Source organism: Eurypyga helias, unplaced genomic scaffold (genome assembly GCF_000690775.1).
Source record: "Eurypyga helias isolate BGI_N326 unplaced genomic scaffold, ASM69077v1 scaffold14645, whole genome shotgun sequence".
In the NCBI taxonomy this organism is placed as follows: Eukaryota; Metazoa; Chordata; class Aves; order Eurypygiformes; family Eurypygidae; genus Eurypyga; species Eurypyga helias.
Window position 1 is genome coordinate 98,253 of NW_010253529.1, and position 18,462 is coordinate 116,714.

At 46.8% G+C, this 18,462-nt stretch overlaps 1 protein-coding gene across 1 annotated transcript in view; it reads left to right on the forward strand.

Annotated features, from left to right (window-relative positions):
• The window catches only part of NDST2 (N-deacetylase/N-sulfotransferase (heparan glucosaminyl) 2), a 43,842-nt gene that overhangs the window by 20,775 nt on the left and 4,605 nt on the right, over positions 1-18,462 (forward strand). Inside the window, exons 2-6 of the mRNA XM_010152700.1 lie at positions 4,769-6,167; positions 13,455-13,542; positions 13,733-13,887; positions 15,383-15,568; positions 15,966-16,094. Coding sequence (XP_010151002.1) covers positions 5,175-6,167; positions 13,455-13,542; positions 13,733-13,887; positions 15,383-15,568; positions 15,966-16,094 — 1,551 coding nt within the window. The 5' untranslated portion in view covers positions 4,769-5,174. The remainder of the gene's footprint in view (positions 1-4,768; positions 6,168-13,454; positions 13,543-13,732; positions 13,888-15,382; positions 15,569-15,965; positions 16,095-18,462) is intronic.

The following is an 18,462-nucleotide window of genomic DNA, read 5'->3' on the forward strand; positions in this document are numbered from 1 at the left end:
CCCCCCTTCACGCGAGAGGGGGCTGTACCTGGAGGCCTGGCATACGGACACCCCCACAGACAAGGGAGGGGCTGCGGTGTCTCGCAATCAAGCAGACAAACGATGACACCATTAAAGTGGAACAGGTTGGAAAATCAATCCGATTCCTTCTCTGATTACTGTGTAACTCAATCACTGCAGTCCCTCTGGGGCCCAAGGCAACAACCGTCTCGCAGGAAGTGCCAAAGACCTCTGAATTGGAGCTGTGGTGGACAAAGGCAAGATCCTGCTGCTGTGTGTTCCAGAAAGAGGGGTTATATTATGAATAACAAAAAGGGCTGGGGAAATGTACTCGTGACACTGTTTTTTAGGATGGCCAGACCTTCCGCGTCTCAGCTAGGAAGGAGCGTGTATGACAGAAGTTCTTGATGAAGGTGTCAAATGACACCCATTATCTTCCATGTGCCTTGGCATGAAGGTACACCAGCCTCAAATACATATATTCTGGTTTTGGACAAGTGCTGGTCTTGAGCATTTGTACTGATCCCCCACAATAATTTCCAAGTGTTGGTAATATCTGGAGATCAGACATTAAACCCACACGTTTCTGATTGCTATCTTGCTTTCATACCTATCACATCAGTTGACATGTGGCTTAGCAGCTGATAATTCACAAAACGGTTTATGTTTCACATTAACACTGTGTATCACTAGGAAACAGAACATCTCAGTCTTATAAAGCGTGTGTCTTAATGCTGGTGATTTGTGAGATAGCTGACCTTACAGCTGGTGCTCTCTGATCTAGCCATGCTTTTCTGGCAGGATGGGAGCCTGCTGAGCCTGCGTCCTTGCACTGGTGAAACGCTTCATCTTAGCTGTGCGTTCCAACTGCTGCCTCCTGAAATTCACAGGAGTTTGCATGGACTTTAATTTATCTGTAAACTTGAGGGGCTTTGTGATTATGGATTCCAAGGAGTTTGATCTCAAAGGAGGAGCCAGGTATTTTCTTTTGTTTAAAAAGGAGCAGTTTTCAGTGTGGGAGTGTGTTTGTTTGTTTGCTTTCTCCAGTATAGGTCTTTCTGGGCTTTGTGTTTTGGGTATGAGTGCTTTCTGACGGTTCTCTCACCTTTCATATAGATTTGGTTGGTATATTTGTGTTGTTCCTTTTTTTTTTTTCCTTTTCGTTTGAACCTAAACCAGCTGATGTGGTCCCCAAAGAGCTAAATGCATACCATGCCAGCTGGCATGCCCTCTGGCTGTGAAGCCTTGTTAAAGAGATTGGAGCTGACAGATTCTTGAGCAGCAATCTGATACAGGCCTTTTTTTAAAATTTGGTTTTTTGAGCTCACCCATGTAACAAATGAGGGCTTGTTTGGGAGCTTCGCTAGAGGCTTGAATGGAGTCATTGTTATCAAAACACTGCTGTGATTCAGAAGTGCCCAGCAAAGGGGTTCCTCTCCCTCTTGCCCCTCAGCTGGGCACTGCAGGTGTGGCAGCTTAGCTTAAACTCTGGTTTCATCCTTATTCTACAGAATAATCCGGTTGTCTTGTGATTTTTATCTTTAAACTGCTAACCAGGAAACAAAAGCTACAGCTCCTTGCATAATAAAGACTCAGTTCAGCACTAAAAGTGAAGTTGGAGAGGTGAGTGAGTGTAAGCAGGGAAGTGTTTTCCAGGTTGATGTTTTGGGGGTAAAGAGTCGTAAAAGTGGTACAGTACTTTGCCAGGCTTTTGCATAGATCAGCATACTTTTGGTTTTCTTACTGTTACTGTGGTGTTTAGATTACAAATTCTACCCCAGAAATGCTTGCTTTGGAAATTTGTGCTTGCAGCACGTGGGCTCCCTGAGCTTCTAAGTCGCTCTTTACATTATTTTCTCCTGCAAAAGCAACTTACTGTCTAATACATGTTAAGGTAGTGAATTTTTGAATGAGAAATAGTCTAATTATTTTATTCAGCTGGTCTAAAAAGCAAAACAGTGAAAGAATGTGAGTTATTTGGGAAGACACTGTCTTGCAATTCTCAGTCTTCTCGGTCAAAATCGAGTATGTAGGAATCTGGGTGTTTTGTATGAATTTGTTGCACAGGGGTCGAATGAAAATCGCTTCTTAGAGCAGCTGATAAGCACGGAGCTGTCTATGTGTTGTGTCTTACTGGGAATTAATCTCATTAAAAAGATACTGCATTTATTACAGGTTTCTGTCTAACCCCTCTCTGCCCTGCTGAATTCTGCCGCTGCTGACTCCTGCCTCTCCGAGTTCAGTGCAGCCTTGGAGCTCTAGCGCCGAGCAAGAGGGTGGTAACATCGGGGCCTGCCTTGCAGAGTCCGTGGGCTGGGAGAGGCTCTTTGCGGAGGCGGAAGGGTTATTTTCCTGCTTGCTTTTGAAAGGTGGCACATGTGTTTGGGTGTTAGGCTGATTCACTGGCAGTCCCAGTGTATCACTGGGACTGAACTTGAATTGGCATTACAAGCTGCATGCTGCACTCATTTCAGAGTCGTGTTCAAAATCAGTTGTCACTTCAGTAACAAAAAAAGGAAAAACTGTCTGGATTCTGGTTTTACATCTTCCCTTAGTAATTTCTCCCCTTCTCTCCCTTGTCCTTCCAGTAAAAGTTAACAGTATGTAGAGACAAAACTGAAGGATGATTGGTTGTCGGTGTTGAGGAAAACACAACTTACTGTGACTGGCTGAGCTGGATTTCCAACGGAGGGACATTTGGGAATGGAGACTCGATCCATTTGGAGTCTGGGGAACAGATTTTTTTTTTTTTTTTTTTTTTTAGTCTTGATTCATCTGCTGCCTTGCAGTGTGACCTTCAGTAAGATCTGTGTCTCAGTTTCTCCAGTGGAAAATGATTTCTGTAACATACTGTACATTTACAGTCTGCAGCTCTTCGGAAGAAAAAAAAATGGGACTAAGGTTTCATTGTGCACTACGCAAGCCGGTCTGCACTGCAGAGCTTATACCATAGAAGTTATTTGAGATAATACTTAATGATCATTATAAGGCTTGTGTAAAGAGCACTCTGACTTTTCCATCCACTGTCACAAAGTTAGCAATATTATATCTCTTCATATAAAATCTGCTTGGGTTTTTTTGCCTCTGTTTCAAGCTGCACCAGCAGTTTGGAAAACAGCCTGGTGGGAGTCTTTAGAGTCTTTTGGCCTCATCTGTGAACTGATATTTTCCCTGACTCAGAAGGATTTTTTTCTGTTTAGTAATACACATTACAAAATAAGCATCTGTCTCTCAAGTACTTTCTTTTCTGGTGGAGCAAAATAAGCATCTGTCTCACAAGTAGTTTCTTTTTGGTGGAGCTAGTTAAAACCCCAGCTTTACAATATAAAAACCTTATGTCTGTCTTAAACTCATGGAAAAACTAGTCTTCTAATATTCTTTGTTTTATCAGAATGATCGTAACAAAAAGGCTCAAAAGTGGGAGGAATGGAGAAAAGATGAAAAACTGTTTTGGTGGTATTTTTTACTCTTGTCAGTGTTGCAAGCTGTGCCAGTTGAGCAGGTGGCTAGGATTGCATGTGGTGGAGCACAAGTCTGGAGGAGCATGGGGGTGTGAGTGAGCAAGGTTTTGAGAGAAAAAAGGTTTTTTAACTTCCGCAGAGAGCTCACTTGGGGCATGACTGACTTGGTGAGCGACATCCAGCACACAGGGTGTCCTGGCACTGTGCTGGGAGGGACAGCGGGTGCTGCCCAAAATGAGCCTCTGTTGCAGGTGATGTTACCATGTAGGTAAGTCACATTTCTGGTAAGGCAGAGAAACCTATGCAGTGATTTGATTTTATTTTTAAACCCAGGAGCAACTTAGTTACTTTTCCTGTTGTTTATGTTTTTAGATGGCTTGGTGTTTGTTGGCTTTGTTGAGCATTTTATCCTGGAAAAATAACAACATATGGTGAAATAGTCTGCTGTCATAAACACAAAGCAGGAGGTGAGAGCACTTCGTAACAAGAAGCTTTCACGTATTTGAGACCAACCCAGATTTGCATTGTGCTGTTTGTGATTTCAAACTGGCTTCATGCTCTTCAGTGGCGTATGAGGGAAGGTGAGGAAGGTTTCAGGAGGTGTTTCCTCTCCAACTGCCACTGAATCGGTTGGCAGCAATTAGGTGTGCAGTGCGTGGGCAGCCTGTGGGCAGCCAGCCCCATGGTGCCTGAGGGGCGATGCCTCTCCGGAGCTGTGTTTTGAGAGCCCTGCAAGAACATGAGTTGCCAGGACAAGTGGGGCAGCCTCATAGGGATCGGTGGGAACCGTGGAAATCGGGAGCTGTGGAATTTGCTCGAGGCATCCTGCTGGGTTCGGGACAGCCATATCCCAGGAGCATAGGGGATATGGCATTGGCAAGGACTTGGACCCATCATCATTAGTGTGAGAACAGACAAGACAGAGAATGTGAGGGCGCCCTCCTCCTCTTCGTAACTTTGAAATACAGGCTAGAATAAAAGGGGTTCATGTTTTCTGTTCAGTGGCATAAAGAGGAGTGGGGGAAGGCCAGGAACACCAGCTCTGTTTGCTGTAGTGTGTGAGAATCTTGCCCAGGGCGAATGCAGAGTCCCTATGCACTGCCAGGACCTTTCTTCCAAAGGCCGTTACGGTTTTTCTGCCAAGTTCTCTCACAAATGGTGTGTGTCGCTTCCCAGGGAACAGGTCTGCCTGCTGTCAGGCAAGTGATGCTGCCCACCTAGCACCTGCTGATCCTGCCATTTCATCTCAGACCCATTAAATGCCATGAATCCATACTGAGAATTGACTTTTTATTTTTAAATTGCAGGTTGCAAAGAGAAGGGGCTATCATGTGAATGCGAAACAGCTAAATGAGAAACGGGACACCTGGGAAGGCTGAGCTGAACCTGCTTGTGCACAGGATGACAGACTGATTCGCTGTTGGAAACAAGACTCGGGAAACCCCGCTCCTCCAAAAGACTTTCCTGAGTGAGAGGAGAGGAACAGGAGGGAGCACACAAAAGAGCGATGGGAATTGAGGGCCATGGTTACTTGAGATAAATGGCAGATCCCTGGGAGTCTAGCCTTGTAGCTGTTCGCTTTAGCTTTGTCTCTGTGTGCAGCTGCTCTTTCTTTTTTGGGAGCTGCTGCTGGGTACTGCCACGGCGGCACTGGAGATTTCAAGAGCGACGTGGGTGCAGAGTGTGAGGAGGGGGTGGGCAGCCCGCCTCACCATGATTCAGTTGTGGAAAGTAGTGCGGCATGTGCGACAGCTGGAGCTCCACAGATTGATCCTGGTGCTCATTGGCTTCAGCCTGATCTCCATGTGCATCCTGGCTTACTACGTGACTAACAGTCCCAAAATCAAGGAGCCACCACCCCTGCCCTTCAGTGACTGCAGCAACCAGCACCGCATCTTGATCCCACCGCAAGCCAGCTGGAGGCTCACAAAATCTGTGGACACCTCACGCACAGATCCTGTGGTGTTAGTCTTTGTGGAAAGCATTTACTCCCAGCTGGGGCAGGAAATAGTGGCCATCCTGGAATCTAGCCGGTTTAAATACAGGACAGAGATCGCCCCTGGCAAAGGGGATATGCCCACCCTGACAGACAAAGACAGGGGACGCTATGCTCTTATTATCTACGAGAACATCCTTAAATATGTGAACCTAGACGCTTGGAACCGAGAACTGCTGGACAAATACTGTGTAGAATATGGAGTGGGAATTATAGGCTTTTTCAAAGCCAATGAGAACAGCCTGCTCAGCGCACAGCTCAAGGGTTTCCCCCTTTTCCTACATTCCAACTTGGGGCTGCGGGACTATCACATCAACCCTAGTGCCCCCCTGCTCTATGTCACCCGGGCGAATGAGGTGGAGCAGGGTCCCCTCCCTGGTGATGACTGGACTGTGTTCCAGTCAAACCACAGCACCTATGAGCCAGTGCTGTTGGCCAGCACAAAGTCCTCGGAGTCCATTCCTCACCTGGCCACCCACAAAGCGTTGCATGCCACGGTGGTGCAGGACCTGGGTCTGCATGACGGGATCCAGCGGGTTCTCTTTGGCAATAACCTCAATTTTTGGCTGCACAAACTCATTTTCGTGGATGCCATTGCCTACTTAACTGGCAAGCGCCTCTGTCTCACGCTTGATCGCTATATCCTCGTCGACATTGATGATATATTTGTGGGAAAAGAGGGCACTCGCATGAAAGTGTCTGATGTAGAGGTAAAATCCCCAGAATAACTACAGGCCCCAGACAAATTTCTAGAGTGTCTCTGTGTGTGGTATGCCAGGACAGTCAAGGCAGCATTTAATTTGAGTGAAAGTGTTGATTGCTGCAATTGTTCTCATCTTAAGGAGGTGGCCTGCAAGGATGCTGAGGCACCCTATGTGATGCTCTTAACAGTTCTGCAGGTTTAAACAGAGCGTTTTTCCTTCTAGGACCTGTAGGTGCCTCTGAATTCAAGAGGAGGACACGTGTCGTGGTCTATCCTGTTGCCTCTTTACCACAGGGAACAAGCATATGCAGAATTCCTCTGTCAGCCTATATGTAGCTGTAAACTGTACCGTTCAGAAGGAAAAGGCTAGTTGTGTTAGAATAGTATAGCATAGAACAGAATGACTGTATTTATTGTGTTATTATTCATTACATATATAAACTGTATATATTATATTGCAAAACTGTAGGCCAGTCCATGTGCTGTAAACTGCTATAGTCTGTGTTTAGCCATCTAGCTTTGCAGGATGTAACCAAATTGGAAAAAGAAAGGTTTTCTTTCACCTTTTGTTACACCCCCCTCATATCCTTCGCCAGCAACCCCCATCTCTGGGCAGGAAATTTCCAAAAATTCATCAGGGAAACATGCTCAGCCCAAGCCTTCATGAGAACTGTCTCTGTGGCCTCAGGATTGGGAAAGAGAGATGCCATCTTTGTGGTTTGATTTCCTTGGCAGTTCCTTGAGTAATACAGTGACCTAGTAGGAAAGGATATGGGAAAGCAGAGAGAGAGATTTTGTGGAGGAGGGGGAAGCAAGACAGGCAAAGGAAAAAAACAAATAGGAAGAAGGTGGGAAACTAAGAGCTCCTTCTAATTCTCTGTGTCCTTGAAAGTATGTGACAGTGTTCTCCGGAGTCTGTAATTCGTGTTCACATGCTGCGTCATGGAGCCAAGGGCTTTGTATCTTCCCCATCAGTTTGGTCTGTAGCCATTGAGGCAGGTGCCTTGCCGGTTTCTCCAGGTGTGCTGAGGTGGTTCCGGAGGTATGAGGCCGCAGGCCTCTTTCGCTCTGGATTCCCGTTTAGGACTTGCTGGTAGATGGGTCCTGAGTGGGGTTCCCTGGTACCAGCCATGATGACAATAAACCTGTGAGAGCAGCTGCCTTAGCATGTTTCTAAAACAAGTTTCAAGTGAAGCACTCTATAACCTTTCATCCGAGGGCACAGAACATTCGAGGCAAAGGTATGGAACAAAATACTGTGGTGCATGGGTGTCCCCTTACCTGAACTGAACCTCATCTGTTACATGTTCCCAAGAGCACTCTTCCACCTCACTAGGAGGCTTATCTCCTTTTCTGCATGTTACACGCATCCATGTACAACACATCTCCATTCATCTCCATTTTTTCAGGTCTGTGAGATTTTAAGTTCTGTTTCTGACCCCAAGTTTAGCTTGGGTCGAAGGAAACCCTTCCATTCTGTTTGGAGCTGGCTTTATGTTTTCAGTTCATATGAAGCTGCATGCCTGAAGCAGCTCTCATTGGATGCTATCATTTATTTTACTTGCTTCAGTCTTCAGTAATTCTTCAGCGCTACTTTTGACCATAACTCTGTAAGCAGACAGGTGTAGAAAAAGTGTTTCCAAGCAGACAGGTATAGAAAAATGGAACAGTTGTATATAATACTTAGTTAAGGTAAATGCTAAAATTTTCTTCACTTCACTGCAGTGTCACTCTGTTTTGAGGTGCTGAAGTGCTCTGAAAGCTTTTTTTTGAAGGATAATAATCTTACCTTGGTCCTAAGCAGGCCCTGCACCCTCTAGTTCAAACCAGCAGAGACACTCACCACCGTAGTGTTTGTGCAGGTTACGGACCCGTGTGAGAAAACAGGAGATAGGTGGCCAGAGCTCGTGGAAACAAAGGCTGCTCTAGTGATGTTAAAAACTAACCCAGACAAGATAATTCCAAAAGATGCTTTGTTTGGGTTTTAACAGGGTGAAATGGAGGAATAATCTGTGATCAGTAAGCAGAGAATCTCAAGCAAAGCAGATAAAACCCAGATTTATCCATTTAAAAGGAGCTGTCTGATTGCAGAGCCACGAGAGGTTAATGAATTTTTATTTTTTAAAAGTGAGAAATAACTACATGGATTTGTTGATAGCCTCTCGCTGTGGGGAGAGGAGGGGATATACCAGTGACAGAACAGCTGGCGTTTTATATGAAAGCTCTGTTTCAGGGCTGTTATCTCAACACACAGCTCCTTATATTAAAGCTTGGATTGCAGAGGTCAGGGTAGTGGTTTGAAGATTGGATGGGGTGCGAAGGAATAAAATTGACTCTTCTGCTGTCCCAGTGAGCCTGTTTGCTGTATGCAGGTCCACGTTCAGAGAGCTTCCCAGGCAAAATGACGATTAAAAAGAGTGCTGAATATCATTTGATCAAATGCATGCCCATGGTAGATGTCCTGTGCGAGAGGAGAAATGTTTTTATTTGTGATGCCTAAGGGAGGGCTGAATAGCTCGCTTCTTTAAAAAGAAAAAAGGACTCGTGCTGGCTTTTGCTTTAAAGAGGATAACCATTGAGTTCCTGTTTCTGCAGTAGGAGCTTGCAGTCCTCAGTTGAAGTGAAACAGCTGGAAGTTGCACAGAAAAGAATTTTCCTTTGCAAAGTTTACCAGAGATTTGAGCTACATGTAATTAACAAAACACAGTCTCTGAGAATCCTTTCTGAGTTACTCCACATTCAGTCTCTTCTAAAATCAGATTCCTCGGAGTTTACCAAACCTCTATGGAACTGGTCAACAACAAAGATGAGCCATTTCTAATGCAAAAGCATCTGGCTTTTATGAATCTTCCTGGCTGTCTTTAGGTATGCGGAAAGAAGATTAGGTAGATGAGGTTTTGCCTCTTTTGCTGGTAGTCTCTGCAAGGGTATAAATAGTGAGCGTTCATTGCTAGCAAGTCTGAGAGCAAGCTAAGTGAAAATCAAGGACAGGCGTTTCATTTTGGGTTATGAGTGGTGGGGGTGGAAGAGAGAGAATCTAGTATGGCTGGCTGTCAGCCAGCTCTTGTCTTTCTGATTTGTAGAGGATGATCTGACCTGAAATGAAAATATTCAGCAGTTTCTAACCTCCTGATTCTAACAGTGATGGGGAGGTAGAAATCCCAGTGCCATGAATGCGTTCTCTTTTGACAGCGCTGTTTTGAGCTCTGCCAGTGCTACTGCTGGGCAATGAGGAGACTGCAGAAAATCCTCTGGAGAACGTGCTACCTGGTGTCCAGAGAGGCAGTTCCTATGAAGAAGGTGTTCCTGCAACATGTTCCTAGTATGCTTTGCATGAGCACATCAAAGCACTCTGCTTTCTTCCTCCATTTTTTTTCATCTGTTTCTCTTCATCTGTCCATATGCTGTTTCCGTAGGCTCATGGTATTCTTTCTTCCCTCACCTGACTCAACCTTATTCCCCTCTTTTGCCTCTTTTTAGAGGAACCTGAGATAGGGCAGGAAAGGTGAAGTGGCTAAAATCTCTGCAGACGCTTTTGGAAGTTAAAAATTTCATAGCTAGAACAGCAGACTTGCACGAAGGTTTAGCCCCGTTCTGTTGCGATGCCAAGGATGCCGTGCCATCTTAGAAGGGAATTAGGGCCTAAAGAAGCGATCTAAAGAGGGTACAGTCAGGGTGCTGTGGCTTCCCCTGATTTCTTCCTCGCCCCTAGCATTTTAACCCCGTTGAGAGAGGTTTTGTCTTTCATGAGATGGCATCTCTCAGTGAGATGATAGAGATTTTTTAATGTGTTGCAACAAAAGGCACAACTTTAAGCTTTCTTCCCCTAACATTTGCTTGTAAGTAAATATTCATCATCATTTGAGTTTACTAAAAAACCTTTTTTAAAGGGATGGGTATCAAACATCAGACTGAAGTTTAGGCCCTTTTTGCATTGTGCCCAGAAAGGTGCGTTGGAATGCAGATGTCTGTCACTTGGGCCTGCGATGTGGCTGCCCCCAGTTAAGTCATAAAGGCCTCGAGAAACAGGGGTCAGGAGTTGCAGAGGATGTTCTCTGATAGACTGTGACAAGCGTGAAGCAGGTCTGGCCTTGATGTGGGTTACAAGTGCTGGTGGCCAGTGCTGGGAGTCTCTCGGAGACCGCATCTGTGCCCTCCCGGGGTGAGCCTTGCTGAGCCGCTAGCTTAGCTGGGGAAGGGGCCTTTCTGGCTAGCTAGTGGGCTTGGCTGCATCTTGGAAGGATTTTTGGAATGGGAGATAGAAAATATAAACCAGAAATGCTTTGTGGGATTGGAGGGGTAGTTTTCTACGGGAAGAAACGAGAGATGGGGAATAGCTAAAATGCTAGCCTTCTGACCTGTGAGCAACTACATTTCTTAAATCTGCACATGAAGATCTGTTTGCATCTGTCCAGCTATTTTGTACCTTAATGGATAGCCTACTCCACATTTCTTGATTGCCTTTTGTTTAAGAATCTCAGAGCACGTTACAGATATAAATGAAAAGCCACTTGAGTCACCTGTAAGGTATTATTAGTACTATCATATTCATCCCACTTTATAAAAGAGAAACAGAGTGCAGAGGAGTCAGAGCAGAGAGAAGTGCCATCTTCCCGGTCTGTTCCCACATCTGTCTTGTGTCACCTTACTACAGCTCACCAACCTCTTTGAACCAGTGTGCTAGGGAACAGTGAACGCCAAATTTGTTGAAACAAATTTCCAAAATTTGTACTTGGCATCACACTCTCTTTTACCCTCTGCAGGGGAAGAACTTTCTTCAAACCTGTGCCGTGCCACCTTATGGATGTGGCTGTGAAAAGGACCCAGCATAGCAGAAGGATGGCACATGGTTAGCAGTGAACCCGCCAGGAAAGCAGGACTCCATAGGGCTCCACAGTCTCAGAATTTCTGGGCCACGCCCCACCCCCATCCCTCCCCAGACACAAAGCATTGCTGCCTGCTGGAGCAGGGCTTTTGGGGATTTATCATCAGACAGATGTGTTGTCATGGTAACCCCAGGCAGGCTTTAAATCTGCCTCTGTGCAGAGGAATGCTAAGCCTCTTAGCTGCTGTCTTTCCTCCCTCCACCTTCCCACCCGAGTTTGAGGAACTGGATGTGCCTTTCAGAGGGAAGTGGGGAGGCTTGGGACAACCCTGGAGACAGGAAAAGAAAGTGGTGCTGCCCTGTCTATGGTGTTGGGCCACGTGTTGAAGGTGCTGGTCCCAAATTTGATGTGGTACTGTCAGCCAGCTGGGCAGACAGGTGCTCCTCTGTAGAGAGGCTCTTAGTCTGTGCTCCCTGATATGTGGGATGAGTGTCACAGGGTTGCGTGGGGGGGAACTGGACCTCCCATTGCTTATTCTGGATCTTGTGCAGCAAAGAAGGCTTCAGCCATCAGTGCTGCTGGCATGTCAGGTTTAAAAGCGCTGCCTACGTTGGTGATCAGTTTTGGAGATGTCATGTGCCATACATTTCTCAAAATATGACTCTTGGTTGGGGACTGGGGTAAGGATGTGGCCATGGAGGAGCTGGGACCTTTGAAATTTGTCCCAGGCTGCATTTGATGTCACACTTGTGTGGCCGTGGGGAGGAGGAGCAAGCAATTAAGCGCGTCTCTAGGGGAAAGTCTGAAAGCTTGATTCCTTCAGAGAGAGCACCAAGAGTGTCTGCAGCACTGCAGAAATCCTGTCTGCTTCCCACCTTGCCGCGTGTGCAAGGTCATGAGCTGCCTGCCTTGGGAATACAAACCCTCCACTCCAGGATACATTTGCAGTGGATGGGTGATTTAAGTAAATTATAGAAGTCATCGTTTTTTAAATTAGTGTGGTCATCGGTGTTTGGTCAACTCTGTTTTGAAACGTTCGTGACAGCAGTGATTTGTGAGGGTATTCTTAAGTGATAGGTGCCAGGGGTAGTCCCTCCACTGACCCGGAGTCTGCATTTCCAAATGCCCTTTCACTGCCTAGGGAGCAGCCTGCCTAAGCAGTGCCGGTAGAGCGTGATCCATGTGAAGGCAGCCTTGTCGCGCTCTCTGTGCTTCTTGAGGCTGGGGAAAGGCAGCTGATAAAGATCTGCCCATCTCCCCTGCAGGGTTTGAAAAGGCTGTGTGCTTTCCCCAGTCTTATGTGCCAAGCTGGCTGCGTATTTGCATTAGCCCAAGTCTGCTGTTGAAAGGTCACCACCTTCACCTTGGTCAGCCACTGAGCCATTGCTTTCCTAGAAAAGCTATTAAAATCTAAATAACTGCTTGGGCAAGGACCCTCTCTGCCACCTGCCAACAGCCCTCCTGCCAGGTGCCTCTTTGACGAGAACTTCCCCGTAGGGAGCTGCACCAGCGACGCTTTCCCCGAAGCACGCAGATAGCAGTGGAGCGTGCATCTCGGGGCTTCTCTCATTTTATTGTTTTCCAGCAGAAGAAATTTGACTGGAATTGGTTTGTGTCTTACTTCTCTGTGACATACTGAGCCTCTGGGTTGGGGTTTTTTTCTGTCAAGGCTGTCTGCTGTCTTACCCTGTATGCTGCTGGTTCTTGGGGTTTGTGACGCAAGGCTCCTTTCCCTTGGCTGTAGCAATTACTTGGGACATTTAAAGCAGACACAAGTGAGCAAGAGAGAACCTGTAGGAGGTGTCATGACTCTGAATGTCAGCTCCCCCAAGTTTTCTTTCCAGAATCCAGGAAACTTTCCTCCTACAAAAGGATTTTGGCACTTTGAAGGGGGACAAAGCCAGGGATACCTCCCTGCCACCGCAGGACTCCTTGCATGGCTAGTTCTGCAAATCCACCTTTGCACTCTGAAGAGAAGTGCCCTCCCTTTGGATCGCTTAGTTCCTGTTCACAATATTGACTTCCGTCAACTGTGCACCATGCGCTGCCCTGTCCTCGTTTCATTAGCACGTAGGTTCAGAGAAAGGGCAGAGGTTCAGTAGCAAAGTCCCAGCCAGCATGGGAGAGGAAGGGAGCAATGAGGTCAAACCTAGAAAGAGTAAGGGATCTGTTGCTTGGAAGTGAGATACATTGTCCCGTTGCCTTAGCACAGGTACTCTGGGTCCTTCACAGTGGACAGCATCATCTGACTGCAGTTTTAAAGCAGTATCATCTAGTACAACAGGACTGCTTCAAGTAAAGGCGGTGCATGTGGAGCACTTGGCTACTCTGCTTCGCTCCACAGGCAACAGTGTCTTAGCCCCATCCACCGTGATACCACTTCAGACTGAACTGGGCACTAGTAGAGCACAGAGAAATGTTACAGAGCAACTGAGTATGAGCATTTATTTTTCCTTTCATTCAAACAGGCTTTACTGAGCACCCAGAATAAGCTGAGAACTTTAGTCCCAAATTTCACCTTCAACCTGGGCTTCTCAGGGAAATTCTACCACACAGGTAAGCTCCTGGTACCCCTTCATCCCAGGGCCTGTGTATGGCCCCCATGACTCTGTGTGTGTGTGTGTAACGTGTTGGAGAGAGCATGATTCTCTGTTGGAACTACCTAGCATTGCAGAAGATTAGCCACTGCTTTAAAACACTGAGCACCCCCTTTTGCCTTTTGTTTTCTCACTCCTGCTCTCTGTAGGTACAGACGAGGAAGATGAAGGGGATGACATGCTGCTCAAACACAGGAAGGAGTTCTGGTGGTTCCCTCACATGTGGAGTCACATGCAGCCTCACCTCTTCCACAATGTCACTGTGCTGGCTGAGCAGATGAAGCTCAACAAGCAGTTTGCTGTGGTAAAGGGCATCACAGTTTACTTTACAGTACCAACACTTAAACATTCTTCTGGAATAGCTGTTTGGACCCCACTGAACCCCAATAGCAGTCTAGGAACTCAGCTCTATTTCAGAAGAGCAGTTCTGCAAGTTTAAATTGGTGCGTGGCTCCTGCTGTCCGCAGGCAAGAAACAGCATTCCATGCCTGCCTGTGCAATGGGAAGTGCTTCCTGGCACCTGCATGGCCCCAGGCAGCTCTGCTGTTCCAGGGTGCAAATCCCAAGGCTCTTGTTTGCTGAGGTGTGAACTCATAGCATTACCATCCAAATCCAATTAACTTACAAATTCTGGCAGTGAGAAAGCATTTCCTTTTCCATCTTTATTCACTGTGGTTTTGTAAGGAAGTCACCTGGTTGGTAGGGTAAAATGCTCTGTGTGCTAGCAGCCCTGCTTCTGGCCTCCCCAGACAATGCTGGAGGAAGTTACTTATCTAGGAAGTCCAGGGGAAATTCCCTGGGTTTTGGCAGAGGAGGGGGAAGCCTTGGACATCCTGCATCTCTGGAGCAATATCTGCCTGATGCTTACAGCTCAGAGTCAAATATAGTGTACGTGTTCCTCTGAAGTCCTCTTCACCTCTAGTTTGGTTCCTTTGATGGTAATCCCCTTGGGAATAGCAGGCTGGTGTTTTGTGTTCCCATGAACACACACAGATTAGGAATGATCTTGAATTCAGAGCACTGGTGCAGCATTATAGAAACAGTTTAGGCTCCTTCTTTTCCTGGTTAAATAACAGTGTAGCCTCTTGCAAAGAGAGACAAAGCACAGAACAGTTACACATATTTAACGTAAAACAGGCTAGCAGTGGGGAAGATAAGGTTCTTGCTTCATTGAGGGGCTCTGGTTTTATTGTACACCGCCAGGGCAGAGCTGTCATCATGCATATTGTTACCAGAACCACACAGTGGAATTAAAAACTCTAAAATTCAGATATTTCCTGTCATGTTAGTATAGCTCCAGGCCCCGTATCTTCACCCTCGACAGTCTCTTGCTTCACGTCTGCTTTTCTTTGAATTGCTAGAGACAAGACAGATCCCAGTCGTCATCTTCCCTTCCTTCTGTATCAGTTAAGGAAATTTTGTTTTCCTCCTCCTAGTGACTCAGATCTAGGCATTGTGGGAGTGAGATGTGTCACTTAACAGTGTTGATGAGTTTATAGTAACCAAGGAGCCTGACCCGAGGCTTGTGAATTAATCTGATTTGTCACACCTCAAGCTACAAGGCCGTTCTACAGCAGCTCTTACCAGTGCTGAATGTCCTTGTTGATACAGAATCACCCCTATATTTCTGTAGATGCATAAAACAAGAAGTACAAGCAGTATTCCAGGTTTCCCAGTCTGGAGAGTTTTTGTTATTCTGTCATCTTGCTCCAACTTGGAGTCGGTTGCTAAATAAATACGGTCCTTACTAAGAATATTAGTTAAATGTTGAATGATCAAGCTGCATATTCTGCTTCCAGGAGCATGGGATCCCCACAGACTTGGGCTATGCCGTAGCCCCCCATCATTCTGGAGTTTATCCTGTCCACACGCAACTCTACGAGGCATGGAAATCCGTTTGGAGCATCCAAGTAACAAGCACAGAGGAATACCCACACCTACGGCCCGCCCGGTACCGGCATGGATTCATCCATAACGGAATCATGGTGAGCAGACCCCAATTTGCTGCCAAAGGGCTAGTCTCCTAGTGACCTGCATCAGAGACACTAATCTTAATACCACCTGTGTTTCCAGAATCATTAACTCAGGCAAACACTAAAAACCTGGCTAAAGCCACTTTCTGTGTTTCTCGGTATGGTCCAGAGGTCAGTACTGAATGGAGAGCAGAACCAAGCACAACAAGGCTAAACCGAGATCCCACTGATGTGTTTGCACTGTGATGAGTAAATGGTTGGGAGGAATATCAAAAGAGTCCTCTGAACCTATGTCATTTATGTTCTTTACGCTTTATATTGGTCCACAGAGTGCTGCTTTCACACATTCATGTGTAGATTCTGTTGCATTTGCCTCTTACCTAACTTTGCTTTTCTCTGATATTGCCAGGTTCTGCCTCGACAGACCTGTGGTCTTTTTACTCACACTATCTTCTATAACGAGTATCCCGGTGGCTCAAAGGAGTTGGACAAGAGCATTCGTGGCGGTGAACTCTTCCTGACGGTGCTTCTGAACCCTGTAAGCTCGTCTGAAAGGGGAATCAGTGTACGGGTGTCGCAGCTTATGTGCCTGGTGCAGGAGAGGAGTAGGTCTATGGGAGATTCAGTATAACCACCCATCTCGGTGTGGGTATCTCCAGTGTGATGCTCGGGAGATGTGAAAAAGAGGAGCACCTGCTACTTAATATGCTGTCTTGCTTTACACGCTGCCAGGGAAGCATCAGTATCGAGTGTTGGCGAGTGCAAACCACGACACACTCCACAGATAGAAAGTAGCCAGGGTGAGCATGGCCCAGTGTGGAGTGGGTGTTAGCTAGGCTGCTGCCTCTTCAGGAATCAGAAGTGAGATGTGCCTTGGCTCCTTCTGCTCCACACACATCTGCCGCCTGTTGGCTTCTCCCCGGGCTCACTGGTGGGTTCTGCTCAGAGTAGGTGCTTCCTCTGGGCTTTCTTTACCGAGCGTTCCCCCCTTTCTTTCAGTATGTAGGCACTTGAAACAATTTCTGGGTGCTTGTGTTGTGATGTAGCTGTCACCCGAAGGCATTTTGGGGAGACCAGGGTCTGACACAGGTGTTTCTCTTTTCCCCTTCAAAACTTCAGAGTTTTGTCAAGCCACCAAACTAACGTAGTACCTTCAGCACCCCACAGTGCCTTCCCAGGCCTTAGCTGTGACTGGCCAAGCACAGGAGTTTCTTGCTTCCTGTTGAAACTGGGAAGATGTACTAGGTGGAAGAGACACACACACACACAAAGGTGATGTTTAAAAAATCCGGAATAGGTAGAATTAGGAGATGAAGCTTTGTAGCCCTCCAACCACAGATCACGCTCCCTCGCATCGCTGCTCTTCAGCTGCAGCAGGAAGACATGCTGCTCTTTCTGATTGTAGAGTGACCTTCTCGATTCCCCAGCTGAACTTGGTTCTTACTAAAGCTGATGTGGCACCCCTTGTCCTCCCTTTCTCTGACTGGGCACTGCCCTGCCAGGCTTATGTCAGGACTGTAGAATGTTTGCTTCTGGAGCCACTCCCGAACAGAATGGCGTTTAATCTCATATTTTCTCATGACTTCCAAATTTCTACCTTCCTCTCTCTCTTTTCCTGCCAGTGCCTGAGTGTGGGCAAAAAGCTGTGCCACCAAGTCTGAGAGAAAGTAGGTTGTTTCTCACTAGCTTCCTCGGTGGGAACCCCCGAGTACTGGTCCCAGTCCTCGAGCCCTTGTTGGTGGGATTTGTCACGTGACAGCAGTGGCTCTGCTCACCGTGATGTTTTTATTCGTTCTATCCTTCTTTTGCATCTTGATTGCAGGGTGGAATATGCAGCTTTTAGCCACTTTTAGTTGGGGCTGCAGAGGCTCAGTGAATCACAAAGTCGTCTTCTCTCAATGAGCTTAATCTTTTCTTACCTCTTGCTTTTCCCAGTGTTCAGTGCCTCTCGACTCCTAGAAGTAGAATTGCGATAGCGAAACGACCCTCGCCGTGTGCTCTGGGTGCCTCACTCAGGCTGCAGTTTACAAACAGGGCCTGTGTTCCTGAAGGGTAGCCTGTGAGCAGCCCTGGCTTGGTGTATGACCTGCAGAAGGTGTGGGTCTGTAACAGCCCTGGCTAATAAGCTGTAGGGGTTCATGCTTCCAGCTCTAGAAGCCAGCCTTCCATCCCTATTGCCTGAGACAGAATTACACCCAACAACCAAACCTACCTGCTTAATGAAAAGAGCCACTGTGAAACTTCAGAGCTGTAGGTTTCCCCTGGAAAACCAGTTGCCAGACTGTAATCCAGTGATCATTGCTGGTCTAGGGGGCTGTGCCAAGGAATTTGTAGAAACATAGTTTCCAGAGCTACCCATTAGAATGTGTTGATGAGCGTGTGATGGTCCAAGCAGCTGGCAGTGGTCTGTGATCCAAAATGTTTGGGAAGATTGTGCTGTGGTACAGGCTGAGCTTATTTGCCAGATTTACTGTTGGCTCTTTGTGGCGACTTTTAAAACTCTTCCAGGCACTTTTCAGATGCTTCCGATGTTTACGCTTTTGCTTCCTTTTGGCAGTGGAGCGTTTCTCTCTGTCAGCAGCCGAGTTCTGTGCTGTGAGCTCCTCTTCGCTGCCGTGTTTGCACAGTGACTCAGACCCCTGCATTCCTTCCCTCTGATAGAGCCATCTCGCGGATCTGATAGAAAGCTGGCTCGCCCCGCAGCCCCAGCAGTCATCCGTAGCAGACTTGGACCAGGCTCTTTCAGTCCTTTTTGGTGCTTCCAGCTCCCTTCAAGTGGATATACGCGTGCGGGAGTCTCCAAGCCTGTACGCCTGTGATTAACTCCACAGTGCAAACAGGAGATGTTTGATCTTCTGACTAGGGAACAAGGTCTGATGTCAGGAAGGAGAATAGCTGTTGTTCAG